At 34.4% G+C, this 15,128-nt stretch overlaps 1 protein-coding gene across 1 annotated transcript; it reads left to right on the forward strand.

Moving 5' to 3' along the window:
- Positions 1 to 2,723: 2,723 nt before the first annotated feature.
- Positions 2,724 to 10,006, forward strand: LOC135222942 (uncharacterized). The gene is made up of 4 exons (XM_064261390.1): positions 2,724 to 2,862; positions 6,452 to 6,516; positions 6,737 to 6,826; positions 9,664 to 10,006. Coding segments are annotated over exons 1-4 (345 nt in total). The 5' UTR covers positions 2,724 to 2,860; the 3' UTR covers positions 9,852 to 10,006.
- The last annotated feature ends 5,122 nt before the right edge of the window (positions 10,007 to 15,128 follow it).

The following is a 15,128-nucleotide window of genomic DNA, read 5'->3' on the forward strand; positions in this document are numbered from 1 at the left end:
TTCAAAATTTGAATTTAGGTAATATGCGTTCTGGTTCTTTTTGATTACTCACGTAAGATTCATCAAGCACGATGATACCTCCTGGTGATAAAGCAACAGCGTATATATATATATATATATATATATATATATATATATATATATATATATATATATATATATATATATATATCACACACGCATATATATACATACATATAATACATATATATATATATATATATATATATATATATATATATATATATCACACATATATAAATTTTATATATATTATATATATATATATATTATATATATATATATATATATATATATATATCACACACATATAAATTTATATATATATATATATATATATATATATATATATATACATATATATATATATTTCTTTGGCAATACGTAGCGCTGTTTTCTATAACTAATGCTGGCTCTTAAATCGAATGAGAACTATAGATGCATCAAAAGCAATAAGGTCTAAAGTACAGTCTGATATTCACGGAATCTCAACGTTATCGCTATCTCCCCAGTAGGTAGACATTGACTTGATGCGTTACTATTGCTGGTTTCTCAACGAACACTTTTTTTTTTTTTTTAAATCTAATTACTCGTACGTGAGGATATATATCTATATATCATATATATATATATATATATAATATATATATATATATATATATACAGAACTGGAGTTTTTTGGGAATCTTTTCAGAGAAGTTATCTTATCGCGTACTTGAAGTAACTCCGAACATGGTGGACGGATTCACGAGTGTACCAGTTTTATTCGACTTAGTCTTCGGTTGTTTTCGTGCATTACAAAGCATTACATACACACACTAATACACAATCCTGTTAGTATATATATATATATATATATATATATATATATATATATATATATATATATATAAACAACGAGAGGACGAAATTATCATCAACTAAAAAATTTCCCTTCGTTTTACATATATGAAAATATATTAATTCTGAGGTAGAGCGAATTAGATATTAGAGGACATTTGTAGCTCGAATAACATATGAATCGTGGTGATGTGATAATTATTCATATAGTATATATATATATATATATAATATATATATATATATATAGTATATATACATATATAAGAAAAGGAGCCCATAAAAACGCCAAATTACAGAAAGTACTATATTTCAGAGACTGCTGTCTCTTTCTGAAGAGTCTCTGAACTATAGTACTTACTTTCTGTACTTTGGTGTTTTTATGGGCTCCTTTTAATAGATGGAATTCTGTTGTAACAGAACTCTTTTATCTGTTTTATATATATATATATATATATATATACAAACATATATATATACACACTATATATATATATATATATATATATAATATATATATATATATATATATATATATATATATTATATACATATATTTGTTAAGCTGAAAATCATGCATTGAAAGAATGCTCGTAAATTCATCAAAGTTACCTGAAAGTTTACCTAGTAACCGATGTTGGACCACAACAGGTAAAGATAATTCCACAGGACTTTCGGGTTTATACGATTTTAAAAAAAAAAATGAAGGGAGACTTGAATTTAGTACTAAAAAATAGTGAATAGCTGAACTGATAAACAGTAACACTCAAGAAAGCAAGGCTATATTGTTCATCAATGAAAAGGAGAATGAGCGAATAACTAAATGCTCACAACTTACAAGCATTAAACTAGCATCAAAACCGTTATTGTTTTGTTGATATTAATGGTAATCTAAAATGATACCAGTACTATTTGCATATCCAATATGAGAGATGATACCAGAATCCCATCAGCGCAAAAACAGTCGTGAAAACAGATGGAATTTATATCCCAAGAAACTGCCTTAACAAAAACGGAAACTATATCTATACAAAGCAAAAAGAAACAAAACCTTTCCACGCCTAAATGCGATTATACTCTATTTTTTTCCATCTGTCCATCCGCCTGTGGTGTTTTCTCATGGTAACACTGCGTCCCGGGCTTTAAATAGTTATGCTATGTGTAAGTTTTAGGTAAATAAAAGGATATCAGGGTGTACATTTGCAACTGAAAAGTGTTTTAATGATTTACAGTATGCGAATTACACCGTTAATATTCGAAATAAGGTTATTATTATTGTTGAATGTAAGCTGAATGTAACTATGTAAAGCCCGGGACGCAGTGTTACCATACGCAAAACCACACGCTGGTGGACAGATGGAAAAAAACAAGAGTATAGTGAAGAAGAGTCTAAAATGCTGGACAAAAATAACAATCGCCTGTCTATAATTCTCTCTTCTGCTCGCAGAAGGATTTGATACTGTGTTAAAGTACAAGTTAAAGATAAAAAGAAGTTAATGAGTCTCCATGAAGCAAAAGAAAATGATATCATGTAAATCCATATTTGCTATGGCCGCCCTGACTCAAATAAAAGATAAGACTAGACCAACGATTGGCTGCTGAACTTTTGCTTATCAGATACCTCTCAGACAAAAGTGATCGACACATCTTATAAGGTAACCATAGAAAACTGAACTTCATCGGTAGTTATAATCATTTAGCAACTAATATCAAACAAATGAATAACTCCGTTGTTCTTCAACGATATCTGAATTTTCCTAAAACTACCCCCCATCCCCCGCCTAACAAATGATGAGTACCTACTGTACCTAAGCAATTTTTTTTCTGTTTTAGAAAACGGGCATTTCATATAGGGACCACTCCTCTCCCTTATCCTAAAATGTCTTCTTGATAAAAGGAGGAGCGTGAGAGTAAGGCCAAAGAAGACTTTATCTGAGCTGCGCAGCAGTGTTCTAGAAAGCTTCGTCAGCTCCAGACATCCCAACGACTTTCCAGCAAGATGTAAGTAGGTTGGTTTAGGGCTAAGTTGGTTTTAGCCTAGGCTTAGCTGACCTGGTCTTCGCTAAGCTGGCTTTAGCATAGGCTTAGTTGGCCTGGTGTAGGATAAGCTGGCTTTACCCTAGACTGAGCTGGCCTGGTCAAGGCTAAGCCGGCTTTAGCATAGGCTTAGCTGGCCTGGTCTACGCTAAGCTGGCTTTAGCATAGGCTTAGTTGGCCTGGTGTAGGATAAGCTGGCTTTAGCATAGGCTTAGCTGGTATGGTGTAGACTAAGCTGGCTTTAGTCTAGGCTTAGCTGGCCTGGTCAAGGCTAAGCTGCTTTTAGCATAGGCTTAGTTGGCCTGGTCTAGGCTAAGCTGGCTTTAGCCTAGGGTTAGCTGGCCTGGTCTAAGCTTAGCTGGCCTGGTCTAGGCTTAGCTGGCCTGGTCTAGGCTAAACTGGACTTAGCACAGGCTTTTGTAGTGGTGAAGAAAATCAGATTGCACGATCTATAATGAATTGGAATTCCCTCGACATCACGAGAATCTTGTTGCACCAACTTATGCCAGCAATGTTCGCTATCTTCGGAAATTCTGTCATTATTCACCGTAACGAGAAATATAACGCAAATTCTTATGAACTTATTATTATTATTATCATTATTATTATTCAGAAGATGAGAAACCTACTTATATGGAATAATCCCACAAGGGCCATTGGTTGGTATCTAGCGGAGATATTCATTTAGGAAAAGTTACCAGCTTTCCTGGACTAATTCTTCCTATGCGATGTTTTTATTCTCTGTCTTCCTTCAGGTTCTCTTCTACGGATTCTGGTGTCTGTCACCGCTATCCTCCTTCTCATAACGTTCTTACTTTCAGAATGGCTCGTCCTCCATAAGTTCCTTGACATCAGAACCAATCCATTACTATAACTGGTTCACTTAAGGTAGATCCTTGGATTAGCCCTATTCCTACGAGACGTTCGTTTGGCGGCCGCTGATTGGCTGGGAGCTGCCTACCTCCCAGTACCAGCCAATCAGCGGCCGCCAAACAAACGTCTCGTAAGAATAGGGCTCTTCCAAGAATCTACCTTAAGTGAACCAGCTTTAGAAGGTCAGATGAATAAACTTGATCTCTTACACAAATTGTTCTGTGCATCAATCAAACTGTTGGCAACGGCCATCAGCGTCACGACAGTATTATGGGGAAAACCGTTACATACAAAAGATGGCGCTCGCTATGCGATCGAGTCTTCCGCCGATCTTGTCTAACATTTTAAAGGAGGGATGGTTTGAAACGGAAGACTTCGCTAAGGTGAATACAGGGAACCTAAGCATCATCAAATGGGTAAGATGCGTAGATGGCACCCTGGTTAAATATTCATTTAGGGAGGAATTACACGAATTCCTAAAAAGAAAAAAAAAGTAAACTAAATGAACACATTCAGTCCATGTAAGAAGGGAAAGAGGGAGAAATGCCATTCTTGGCTGTACTGGTAAAGAGGGAAGGGATAAATCATAATTTAAGGTACACAGAAAGAAGACACGTAGTACCAGTTTGTACATACATACAGGGTGGCCATAAAGTCCCAGTACCATTACAAGTATTCAATGCTCAGAAACCATATAACAGAGTAATGCAGTTTATTTTGTAGAATGTTCTACATTTCCTCAAGTTCACATTGAGCAATAAATACTTGTAATGGTACTGGGACTTTATGAACACCCTGTATTATGTTCTCCAACCAGGAAAATAATTACAGTCCAGGACTGCAACGCTATCACATCCCTCAACAGGAAACTAGAGAATTTAAAATTGATAGGCAGTTACAAAAACGCGATTAAGAAAAAAAAATAATTAGGAATACAAAATCGACAGAGGGGGGAGGGTTGTTGTACATGGCAGCATGTCTAGACTGTGAAGGGCATTACTCTGGTGAAAGCGGCAAATCCTGCAGAGGAGGAGGAACACGCCAAGTTACGGGGTGCTGAAGAGAATAAGGCTGACTTAATCTATCATCATCAGTAAACAAAACATGGCGCACCACAATCAGCCGTCGGCGGTTGCCAGGCCCTGCTACGAAGACCACTATGAACCTCGAATACACAACAACACAAATAAAGTGGTCGGATTGATTGTAGAAAATACCTCCTTAACACGTGCAAATAATCCCAGGCACACAACACTGGAAGCGGTTTTGAGGACAGCCTATCTCGAAAAATCTTATCCACAACAAGAGAAAGGAAGACATGCCGAAACACCAGAGACTATGTCGACAACGCACACCTGGAAGAAGTCTCAGTCAGAGAAAAGCCTTAGGTCAGGGCTGCAGAGGAGTATAATCAAAGGGTTTCAGGAACTGGAACAAGGGTTTCAATTCCCTCCACCATACACGCATAAATACAGCTGGACCACGTGCCTGGTCGTTCTATATCTACCAGACGTGGAGGACAGTTACCCTTGGAAAGCTTGCAACTTTTACTGAATAAAAATCTCTGCTAGATACCATCCAGTTTAAATTAGGTCCTGTTATTAAATGGTAATGTATAAATATACATAGACATATGTACATATATACTAAACACACACATTATATATATATATATATATATATATATATATATATATATATATATATATATATATATATATATATAATATATATATATATATATAATAACACACACACACACCACACACAACACACACACACACACACACACATATATATATATATATATAATATATATATATATATATATATATATATATATATATATATATATAACACACACACACACATATATATATATATATATTATATATATATATATATATATATATTATATATATATATATACATATATATATAATGCCTCTTTCTTATTCAGAGGTGGTGGCACCAGAAGAATAGAGCCTTATGGATTCTCAGCACGTCTTCGTAAGTGAGGCTGCTAGCCTCATTTCCTTTTTCTTGCCCAAAGCAGAGGCAACGACCCCATTTACAGTTTAGGCGGGATTGTTGCCGGCTGTATTGGAGCGAACTCGTTCTTCAATAAGTGGTTTTATAAACTCTCCTCTGTATATATAGTAAATAAAAGTGGACAGACTTTTGCTGCTGACCTAGTATACTTTGCAGAACCAAGGCAGGAGAACTGAGGGCTGTAAAGCTATCAACCATAACAAGGACACAACCACAACTGACTGATGAAGGGAACGAAACCACATTGGTCTAGCAGAGTTGCACTGAATTAAATGACAACACTTCAACGGTGGTTAAACTGTAAAATACTCTGGTATTCCTGACAATGTTATTAATATTATTCAGAAAACATTTACAGTGAATATCTAAAGGAATTCACCTAGAAACTCAAAAGGACTCACCGGAGAAATTATTTTTCTCAAAACAGTGTCAGCAAACCATTCAACAATTAAACCTTGGCAGGTGCTGCCACCTACCCAAGCTGTACATGAACAGAATTCTCTCCAACCTGTATCTCGTTCTTCTATATTTAAAGTTAAAAATAGGAACAGTTGTTGGTGGTGTGAACTGGGAGATGGTGGTGACCGAAACAGCACCAAACTCATTTGACCCCCAATTCTTCCAACAGGTCCACTCTCCCCATGAAGACAGTGTTCGCCATTGCTCTGGTGGCCTTTTCCTTGTTCCAGATAGGTAAGTCTCCCTCCAGCCTCGTCCGCGCGATTGTTTCGTCAGTGAACACGATGTGTTTAATGGTCTTTTCTAAGATGTTGTGCGCAGCTTATAGTCCATCTTGTAATACAATATACTTGTTTACCTATATACAGTGAATTAAACCATTTATTTTTTTTTATGATAGTGATACAAATAATTATTTCGTAACTCCTTTTTTTATTCCTTTTTATCTTTGCAGGATATGCCATCAAATGCTACTCTGGTGTTGATGATCTTATGAGGGAAGTTGATTGCACTAAGTCTTGTATGAAGAGCGAAATCAATTCAAGTAAGTTTATTGTTTAGCCAGAAATAATTTGTTTAATCTTAGGAAAAACAGCACTTTAAACTTTAACAAATAAAAGAGAAACTGAGTCTCCTTGGCATAACCTTGTCGAAAAATCCAAATCTGCAAAAAAAGAAAATTGTAGCCGATGAATAACAGTGAGCTTGAATAAACTTAAAACATGAAGGCAATACTGCAACATGTTTTAAATTGGCCCAAGGTCTCATTGCAGATGGTCTCGTACTTTTGGTAGCTACACTTTTTTTTTTTTCATGTAACTAAAAGCTTCAAAAGTATCTTGAGCATTTAAAGACTGAGAATCACATTAAGCTTTCCTAGATAGTATACCCCAAGGGTAAATTTTAACCCACTAGCCCTCTTACGCCGATTGGACGTATTAAACGTCGACATAAATCGTCTCCCGGGTGCCGATTGGATGTATTAAACGTCGACATAAAAAAGTTTTTTTTAAAATTCGCGAAAAAATACTTATAGGCCTACCAGCCGAGAACTTTTGAATCACGCGCCTTGGGGGATGCTGGGAGCTCACGGATCAAGGCGTTATTTTGTTTACAATCGTTACGCAGGCGCGCAAGCGCGAATTTCTTTCTTATCGCACTAAAAAGTATCAGTGACACATCTAGGAAATTATTTCGTCACTTTGACATAATTTTTGCACCATTTTAAATTAGCCGTTACATAGAGTATTATATATGAAAATGTGCGTAATTTCATGTATAATACAACAAAAAAATACTCATGATTGTAGCTTTTATCAGTTTTGAAATATTTTCATATAAATAACGATAAGTGCCAAAATTTCAACCTTCGGTCAACTTTGTAAGCTAAAACTCTTATATTCTATTAATATTCAATCATTTACCTTCATTTTGCAACAAATTAGACGTCTATAGCACAATATTTCGATTTATGGTGAATTTATGAAAAAACTTTTTCCTTACGTCCGCGCGGTAACTCTTCCGATAAATTTTTTCGTGCGATTGTCGTAATGTTTGCACCATTTTAAATTTGCCGTTACGTAAAGTTTTGTATATGGAAATGTGCGAAATTTCATGCATAATACAACTTAAAACAACCCATGGTTGTAGCTTTTATCAGTTTTGAAATTTTTCATATAAATAACGATAAGTGCCATAATTTCAACCTTCGGTCAACTTTGACTCTACCGAAATGGTCGAAAAACGCAATTGTAAGCTAAAAATCTTATATTCTAGTAATATTCAATCATTTAACTTCATTTTGCAACAAATTGGAAGTCTCTAGCACAACATTTTGATTTATGGTGAATTTATGAAAAAAAAAAAATTTTCCTTACGTACGCGCGGTAACTCTTCCGAAAAAAATAATAAATTTTTTCGTCCGATTGTCGTAATGTTTACACCATTTTAAATTAGCCGTGACATAAAGTTTTATATATGAAAATGTGCGCAATTTCATGTAGAATACAACAATAAATAATTGAAGGTTGTAGCTTTTATCATTTTCGAAATATTTGCATATAAATCACGATAAATAGGAAAAAAACCACGTTCGGTCAACTTTGACTCTACCGAAATAGTCGAAAAACGCAATTATAAGCTAAAAATCTACAGTCTAGTAATATTCAGTCATTTATCTTCCTTTTGAAACAAATTCGAAGTCTCTAGCACAATATTTAGATTTATGGTGAATTAAAAAAAAAAAAAAACTTTCCTTCCCTCCGCGCGTGGATTCTCCGCCGCAAATCTCCGAAACGCGTACGTCACATTATCGTTATGTTTGCTCCGTTTCATATTAGGCGTTTCATAAAGTTTTATATATGAAAATGTGCGCAATTTCATTTAGAATACTACTAAAAATAATTTAAGGTTGTAGCTTTTCACATTTTTGAAATATTTGCATATAAAAAAATATATAAAAAAAAATTCGCCATTCGGTCAACTTTAACTCGTCCGAAATGGTCGAAAACCGCAATTGTAAGGTAAAACTCTTACAGTATAGTAATATTCAATCATTTATCTTCTTTTTGAAACAAATTGGAAGTCTCTAGAACAATATTTAGAATTATGGTGAAATTTTGAAAAAAATTATTTTACGTCCGCGCGTTACGAATTCATGCATCATTTTGTGATAATATTTTCTCTGTGTTGCTTTGATTGTTTTATAATGTATTATATACCAAAATGATCGAAATTTAGTGTACAATGCAACGAAAAAATGTTAACTCGTTAGCTTTAACCGTTTTGCTCACAGCGCGATTTGAATATAATTATATATGAAATTTTGTTTTCGCGCTATCATATTTCGCATTATTTATTTATGATAATGACATTTTTTTTCATTTCTGGTGGTTGCATACTAAACTTCAGGCAATGGTAAAAAAAGGAGCCAAAAATGAACTCTTAATCTTGAAAAATATTTTTTCCGCTTCGGCGCTCACTCCGAGGGCACCTCGGCATACGGGAGACGATTTTTATTATACCCCTTAGGCGTAGAGGGCTAGTATGTAACCAGACTGTAAATATCCAGAAGATAACGACCCCCAAGAAATATTGTGAATTTTTCCCCCGTGACTTGATTACCAGCCACCATAAATTAATGTGGTTTTTGATCCTAGCCAAAATTTACTTTTTTTTTTCCTGCGATTTTATTTCCTGCCACTGAGTACTTATCATCGACAGTCTCTGCTACGGACATGGGTTCGACCCCTGGAGATTCAAAGTTATATACTACAAGTCGGTAGTTATTCAATCCCAGTGTTGCATCACCTTTCGTTGTACGAACGGATTTCTTAAAGCTGAAACACAGGATGACAATAATCACCGATTCTCTCTCAACAGAATATGGAGACGCTCAATCGTATGGCTGCTTTAGGAAAAAGATGCCGGACAACTGCACGACTTTAACAGATGACGACGGCACCGAAACCACGTGTTTCTGTAACACCGACCTCTGCAACAGTTCCGGCGTGACAACGTTGGCCCTACCCGTGATTGTGGGCTCCTTCCTCCTGAGGATGGTGATCTAAAGTCTTCCAAAGAAAAAGAAGAAGAGAACTTTCCCGAAGAGAAGTAAAAAAAAAAATGCTGTAATTTGGGTACTTAACAGTTTCTATGAATGCTGTTCTTACATTCGGAATTTATTGTAATTCTTGTTTGATCATGTAAACTGTTGCCATACTCAGTTCTTGATTTATTCACCTAAGTTTTAGAGGAATGATATTTCCATATCTCGAAATCAAGGTAAAATATATTTTTTTTTCATAAAAACTCCTTGTTTGTTGACTTCTATTGTAGTAGACCAAGGTTGAATGAATGATTCAGAATAATAAAGAGAAAGTGAAACGAAAACGGAGCTGGTGGTTGGTTTCCTGGTTAAGATGAAGTCGGATTTGTGACAAGGTGTTGAAAGGGTCCTGATGTAGTCCTCTGAACTCTGACCGACCAACAACAAAGACGAAAACTGAGCGAGTTCTCTTTTTTTAAAGAGAAAAATCGTATAGTATAGTTCGAGAGTGATCCGGTCAGGATGTCACTAAAGGTTTTGTTAGCAGACTAATAAACAGTTGCTCTTCCTTTAGACCGAGTAGGCTCAGGGTCTTGCAGGTTCCGATTTCTTATAAGAAATCGCGAGAAAGGCGTCGTTATCCTATTACTATCACGAATAGGATTATTATGAGGATGAAGGCCTTCGCTTAAACACATTTCATGAAATAGCATTGCAGATATTATATATATATATATATATATATATATATATATATATATATATATATATATATATATATATACATACATATATATATATATATATATATATATATATATATATATATATAATATATATATATATATATATATGTAATAGAAAGAGTATGGCCAGCAGAAACTTCAGCCTTTTTTCCGTAAAACTTTATTTCTATCCATCGCCTACAAATCCCATCTTCAGGGCTAAAACAAGGAAAAACTAAAATTCTATATATTAAATCGACTAAAATGGGGCACAGTAGTAAATCATACTGTGCCCCATTTAAGTCTGATTTAATGTATAGAATTTTAATTTTTCTGTTTATAGCCTGAAGATGAGATTTGTATCCCAAAACGTAGGCGTTGGATAGAAATAAAGTTTTAAACGGAAAAATGCTGAAGTTTCTGCTGGCTATACTCTTTCGATTAAAGATCCGACTTTCTAGAAGCGACAATGCCGTTCATTATATATATATATATATATATATATATATATATATATATATATATATATATATATATATATATATATATATGTTATATATATATATATATATATATATATATATATATATATATATATATATATATATATAGCAATTGAAACACCAGCAGGGAAGCGCCATCTACATATCAGTAAGGACACCAAGGCCAAAACCCGGAACAACATTTTGTACAACTTTATTGGGACATGTTTCGAGCAGTACTATCACTCGTTATCAACCTACAAAATTAAAATGAATGACATTATAGTTCTTGCAATCAAATTTACAATAATAAAATGACATGTATAAAAATTATAAGAGTACATTAGAAGATAGCTAATACTTAAAAAGTAATTTAAAATTAAAAAAATGGCTAAATGAAACAATCGAGTAGATAAAATAAAATATAGCAGAATGCAAATTTAAGTCACAAAAACGGAAGTTACAAAAGAACAGTAAATATACTACTATGAGATTCAGGGCCTCTGTAACACGGTTTTTTCGCAATAACTTTTTATCTATGCATTTCATAAATATAACGCTTATTCAGAATACATAATATATCAACACATAAATTTTGAGTGTATTCTGCACTACGTAGGTTGAATAAATTTGGTACTTATAATGTAAAAGTGACCTTTTTTGAAGACGGGCCAACTTACTCAGAGAAAAGGTTTCGAACGCACTCGTTACGTAACTTATGACAGCATTTCTTCCCTCTTTCTTGATGGATGATTGGCTATACGTAACGAAGGCTAAACCTCTGGCAACAATGACATACAAATTTAAATACAAGCAAAGCAGTACACCTTTATGAACTCTGGAACCTCTCCACTGATAATTGTCATAATGAACAAACCAACAAAATATGTTAATAAATACAAAAACATTTCGATTATTAGTCTAACTCCCAAAATAAGTTTCCAAAGAAATTACAGTCTACTTTATAGGTCACAATCAGATTGACAAGATGTAGGGAATAGTTGTTAATTACCAAAAACATAGTAGACAAGCTTGATTTGATAACTGCTATATCCAATGTCAAGCAATTTTTATTTATTGGCTATCTACCTATTTACTGAAAAAAAAAAATAGCCGGTACCGTATATTGGCTTTAAACCTTCTCCAATAATTATCGTCAGAATGGTGACTTCATGAGGCTCCACCCACTTTCGCCTCGTTATAATTCAGGATAACACTAAAGGCTACCATGGGCATTGTTGGATTAGAAAATTTAACTTCTGGCTATAAAAACTAATTTCTCGAGTAGTTGTAAGAAGTGCTAAATGATCCTCAAGGATCCCAGCAGTTAGTCTAAACGTTTAATTCATGTATATTACTGCTATACTGTTGCGGCACTACTGCTACAGTAGTATTACTACGCTAGCACTGATACCCCACCCACATCTATGTATCGTTCCGCCATTCATAAAGTCTTTGGGTTTCAGAGCCGATGGAATTTCTGTCTGGTGGATGGGCGGGGCAACATTTAGTCAAAAGGTGTTTGTTTACCTTGCTTACATAATGAATGTTTTTCGACTCTTGGCTCGTAATCATTGGCCATGGCGTCGGCTACTCCAGAGTCAAGGTAATAGGGTCTGCTCAACTCGGCTGTGGGGGCGGAGCTAATACTGTGACGTCAGAAGAGTAACAGCAATCGCGCTTCTCCATTGAATTACTTAAAGAAGCTTTAGTTTTTATACATTAAATCCATATCGCATGGTTTTTTTTTGATAAAATCTGATAAAACCTGTAAAGAGGTAACATGCTTGATGTTTTTTAATAACCATTCAAAGTATATAGTGTCTGCTCAACTCGGCAGTGGGGGCGGGGCTAATACTGTGACGTCACTAGAGTAACACTCCAGTGTTTCTCCACTGAATTACTTGAAGAACCCTTAGTTTTTAAACATATAATCCGTCACGTGGTGTTTTTCATAAAATCTTGATGATAAAATCTGTAGAGGTCACATGTTTGATTTTTTTAATACCCATTTTCTCATTTAGTCACCAAACCTTGTTTTATTGCACAAAATATACCAGTTTGAACACACAGCTACTCCAGCTTTCTTCATATGTTTATTCTTTACTTATTTATTTACTTACCTATACACTGGTTTGCTGTATTCTCTTCAAGTCCATTTCTTTTAACATGACAACTCTCTCTCTCTCTCTCTCTTCTCTCTCCTCTCTCCTCTCTCGCTCTCTCTCCCTCTCTCTCAGCTCTCTTTCTCTCTCTCTCTCTCTCTCTCTTTCAGGTAGTAATATTATCAAGATTTTAAATAATTCTTAAGAAATGTATTTAGTTCTGTCACTGTGTTCATACCTCACTTTGAAAAGCAACCTTTTTTATGATAAAGGTTAGAATGATAGATTAATTATATTTTCCAAATCTTATTGTGAATACTTATTGTTATGCAATAAATACAAAGAAAATGTGGCACAGACAGTGTAAAAAATGGCAGTTGCATTTCCACGACTTGGCCACAAAAAAGAAAACAATATCAAAAGTACAAGAATTACATCATATACGATATAAGGTATCAAAGGAATAAATGATGAAGAAAATGATACAGGGAACATATTTCCAGCAAATTTCTCATTAGCACTTCATATCACATAAATATACTTCCGAACACATAAGTTTACATATAACACAAACTGTATACATAAAGGTATTAATTATGCATGCCTCAAACGATTGTAATATTTTCGAAAAAAGTACAAAAAGTCATTCGTCAGTCTGGCTGGATGTATCAGATTCTGATGACATTTCACAAGGGGCGGGGCTAGATTTCAGATCTCCCACGAACGCTTAATTTTTTATAATTTTTGCGTGCGGAGATAATATTTTCTGTGCGCGATTATGGGTTTGAAAATAATTGTAATTGTAATGTGTCATATACCAATTGAAAGGGAATTCTTTGTACTTTTACATGGTATATGGCAAAACGTAATAAGATGAATAATTATGTAAGAAAAATGTGGTAAATATTTACATAAAATTTAAAAATTTTGGTATGTCTTTGACCTACAATTCCTCGAAAATTTCTGAGAACACCTATCAATTTTATTTATGCATTATATAGTAAATTTTATCAGCTTTCTAATCCATTTTTCAGTTTCTTTCTATCATTATCCCTTAGTCAGATACGTTACGAAACGTGAATGTATGTAGGTTGACGGATGAAGTAATTGCACATTTTTGAGTGCGTAGATAATTTTTTCTGTGCGCGCTTGTGGGTTTGAAAGTAATCGTAATTGTAATGTGCTATACATCATTTGAAAGAGCATTCTTTGTAATTTAACGTAGTATACGACAACATCCAATAATAGGAAAATCTATATAAAAAAACGCCATCGCAAAAATAGTTATATGAAAATGTTATCTTTATGAAAATCTTCATAAAGATAAGGTCCTTTTGTAACTGATGACGTTTCACAAGGGGCGGAGATAGGTTTTAGTACCGCCTCGTGAGTAGACCCTGTATATTTTGACTCTGGGCTACTCTATAAAAATTAAAACTATCGGGTTTAGGTTATTGATAATGCTGACAAAATTTGTGTGTGGTTGTAAAATATACATATGTCAACTTTAAGCTACATCCGATGCTTTGACAAGGAGCAAAGTCCAAAAAACCGTGTTACAGAGACCCTGAATCTCATAGTAAGTCAATATACAAACAAGCAGAATGCCGACTAAAAACACAAAAAGTGAGGTAACAGCTACATTTCTAGCCAAGGAAGGCTTTATCTTAACAGAATATAAAACTTCTAAAATGTCGAGGTCTGTAGCAAACTGGGCAGAGGTTAAAATAGAAAAATCATCGATATATAAAGGGTGACCAGACTCCTCGCTGTTCCCTAATCGCACTATAACTAGGTCTTGTAAGATAATTGCCTGTACGAAATGACCTACCAAGGTGTTCAAACCATCTCATCCAAGCTGATCTGGTAGTTTTCCAACGTAAGTGGCATCACAACCACTGCACTGCCCTTTATAGATCAGATTGGACCGAAGGCTTGTTGGTATAGGGTTCTTTAATTTTAAAGAAGTTTCCTAATTTATTTTGTA

The sequence above is a fragment of the Macrobrachium nipponense genome, chromosome 8 (genome assembly GCF_015104395.2).
Source record: "Macrobrachium nipponense isolate FS-2020 chromosome 8, ASM1510439v2, whole genome shotgun sequence".
Taxonomy (NCBI): Eukaryota; Metazoa; Arthropoda; class Malacostraca; order Decapoda; family Palaemonidae; genus Macrobrachium; species Macrobrachium nipponense.

Coding starts and splice junctions, on each gene's coding strand:
- LOC135222942 (XM_064261390.1), top strand. Junction 6,517..6,736: donor CTTTTCCTTGTTCCAGATAG/GTAAGTCTCCCT, acceptor TTATCTTTGCAG/GATATGCCATCAAATGCTAC. Junction 6,827..9,663: donor GAAGAGCGAAATCAATTCAA/GTAAGTTTATTG, acceptor CTCTCTCAACAG/AATATGGAGACGCTCAATCG.